The 2,762-nt window shown below is 32.6% G+C and overlaps 1 protein-coding gene across 1 annotated transcript; it reads right to left on the bottom strand.

The window, feature by feature from the left end:
- Positions 1-561: 561 nt before the first annotated feature.
- Positions 562-2,451, bottom strand: LOC111905125 (increased DNA methylation 1). Its single transcript, XM_023900802.1, has 5 exons — positions 1,807-2,451; positions 1,618-1,729; positions 1,221-1,542; positions 1,044-1,130; positions 562-970 (listed from the first exon to the last, which is right to left on the bottom strand). Exons 1-5 carry the CDS (start codon positions 2,449-2,451, stop codon positions 562-564), a joined length of 1,575 nt encoding a protein of 524 aa, XP_023756570.1.
- Between the last annotated feature and the right edge of the window lie 311 nt (positions 2,452-2,762).

Genomic DNA, 2,762 nt, shown 5'->3' with positions numbered 1-2,762 from the left:
TTCAATCCCCATTGAACCGTGTAATGCTTTTTTTTTCTTTTTTTTTTTTCAATTTAATATAACAATTTCTAGTGAAAATAACACTTTTTTTTCAACAAACATATTATATATTATTATTTTTTTATTTATCTTTATTTTATTTTATATTCAATAATTTAGTTTATTAAGTTACTTTATATTTTTTTATTCTAAAGAATAAAAAAATATATAAATCATAAAAATATTTAAAAAAGATAACATTTTATTTAATGTATTATTCGTAACTTTTAATTTTTAAATTGTAAATTATAATTAATATTTTATAATTGTAATTTTGAATGTCTAATTAAAGTAATATTTTAGTTTTATTTATTAATATTATTTATAAAAAATAAAATGATGATGTGACAATCTATTGAACTTTTAATAGTTTAATGGAGTGTAAAGTTTAATAGGTTAAATTGTATGATTAAATTGTATGGTTAGTGGAAACAAAATGGTGCCCTGATCTAGACAAAGAGAAGGAAGGTATAATCAACCATCTTAAATTATATATATACGTGCAAACGTGTGTGCACAGATCTAGAGAAAGAGAAAGAGAAGGAAGGTATAACCTCGTATCGTCTTCTGCATTCTTAAACAATCATGAAACATAAGTACGTTCAGTTTCATGATTTCTTTCTTTGTCTCCTCCTTTAGAAGATTAAAACCATATTTCTCGTTCCAAACCCTTATCGTCTCTGATGAAGAAGGGATAACCAACGTTCTAACTCCAAAATCTTGAAGATCCTGCCGATTCAATTCGGATACTATAACCAAACCACCATATTTTTCTAAATCGATATTATCAAGAAACAAGAAAAGATACCCTAATCTTAAACCATGACTTACAGATTCGATCCCACTCAACAGTTTGCCACACATTCCTTTGTTTCGGTGTCGTTCAGCCGTTGCTATAAATGGTATCTCTGCTAGGTTACTTCCATGAACTCTAAAAAAATAAGCAAAACACATCAAGAAAACGAGTTCCCATGAATCCTAAAGTCATAACTTATGAAATATACCTGATTGATGCCACTGCTATAACTTCATCACCCTTTTCAATTATACCAGTGAAAAAGCGACGGAAATTTATCCTTTGGTAATCGGACCTAAATAAATCTTTAAACCATGATTATGATCAACTATTAAAGTCTTGAAATTTCCTTACAAATTTGATTTATTTTTTCATTATTACTCACCCACAATTGTATACTACATTTCGAATCATGTTGATTCTCGTATGTCGATCTCTTATGGGCTCAAAACAAGCTGTGAATAATCTGAATGCAACCGCAAGCTTGCTGTAGCACTCGAGTCTTTTGGTTGCACCAACCTCGTAAGAACCATATTCTCTATCAAATCTGTGCAACAAAGTCCACGACAAGTCGTCTTCAAGCATTCTTTTCACTCCTAACTTGCTTTCCAACTTTTCATGAATGCTTCGACAACTTTTCTCACAAAATGCTCTTGGAAAGCGATTAATGTCAATCGTTAACGACTCTTTTGAACACTTCACATGATCTGTATTTACATAAACAATTAAGTAATTCTCTAATGTTCGATAAGGATACAAGATATTATAATTAATTCGTATACATTGTTTTTCACATAAAGAGCAAGTGAGCCAAGAAGAATCCCTTTTGGTAATAGGCTTTCCACATAACTTGCAAGCGCAATACGAACAATAATATGGCTCATCAGGCACCACCTGCACACTAGAAGTCTCATTTTACGAAAGACAAGTATAGCAAATGAAGAACAAAACCAAATTCAGCTTATAATTACCTGCATGCCTAAGCATTTCTCGTGAAATGTCGAGTTACATTGTTCGCAACAAATCAAATTCCCTCCATCAGCACATAACATACACGCATCATCATAAATATCGCCATCTGTTTCTTTCGTTGTAACATGTTTGATCCCATGGTGTTCGGGTTCATCTCGTTTTTTCAAAGCTGATTCCATACATTGTGAAAGGGGAGTAATACTACCATCTCCTTGAATTCCATCAACTCCGATTGCATCATAGGGATTATCAATAATTCTCCCTCCTGTGTGCACTTGGAAACCCGGGACAGTGAAAAAGCTTCGACAACAAGCACATACAATCCCATTGGCCTCTATTGTCCCTTTCTTAAAACCATCTTGAGTTGTTGTGCCTGTATAGTAGATGGTTGCGCTATCTGGGACTATTTTGGAATCGACCAGCCATGATAGAATTGTGGCACTTTTTTGTGTTTCTTTGGGGTTGCAGTTCTCTAACCTCTTGCTTCTACGAGTGCTGATTCTTTGCGATTTTGATGAACTTGTTCCTCCATTTTTCCAAGCAAAATGACCATCATCAAGTAGTCTCCGTTTTTTATTAGATGATCCTGTTTTGAAATGCTCTTTCTTGCTCGGATTTCGGTTCATAGGCTTCAAAGCCCTCATTTTATACTTCTTTTGCGTATGAAAATTCAGTTTCTCACTACTGCTAATCCATCTCGACCTTTCGTTCTTTCCAATAAAGAAAACACAAATTGGATCGATACCTTTTTGTCTATAATTTATTCTTTGCTCAAAATGGATAGTACCGAAATATATAAGGTATAAGATGATTGATCAATTCAGAAAAAGAAGAAAATGTTGATTTTTGTTACTAGGTTTCCAATTACCGGGTGTATGCCTTCAAGATGCATTCAATGAGACAATTTCATAAGTTCCATTTTTGTGAAAAGTACATCTTTTCTTTCAATTCACAT

Source organism: Lactuca sativa, chromosome 6 (genome assembly GCF_002870075.4).
Source record: "Lactuca sativa cultivar Salinas chromosome 6, Lsat_Salinas_v11, whole genome shotgun sequence".
NCBI classification, from domain to species: Eukaryota; Viridiplantae; Streptophyta; class Magnoliopsida; order Asterales; family Asteraceae; genus Lactuca; species Lactuca sativa.
This window is presented reverse-complemented; position numbering and strand designations above follow the sequence as displayed.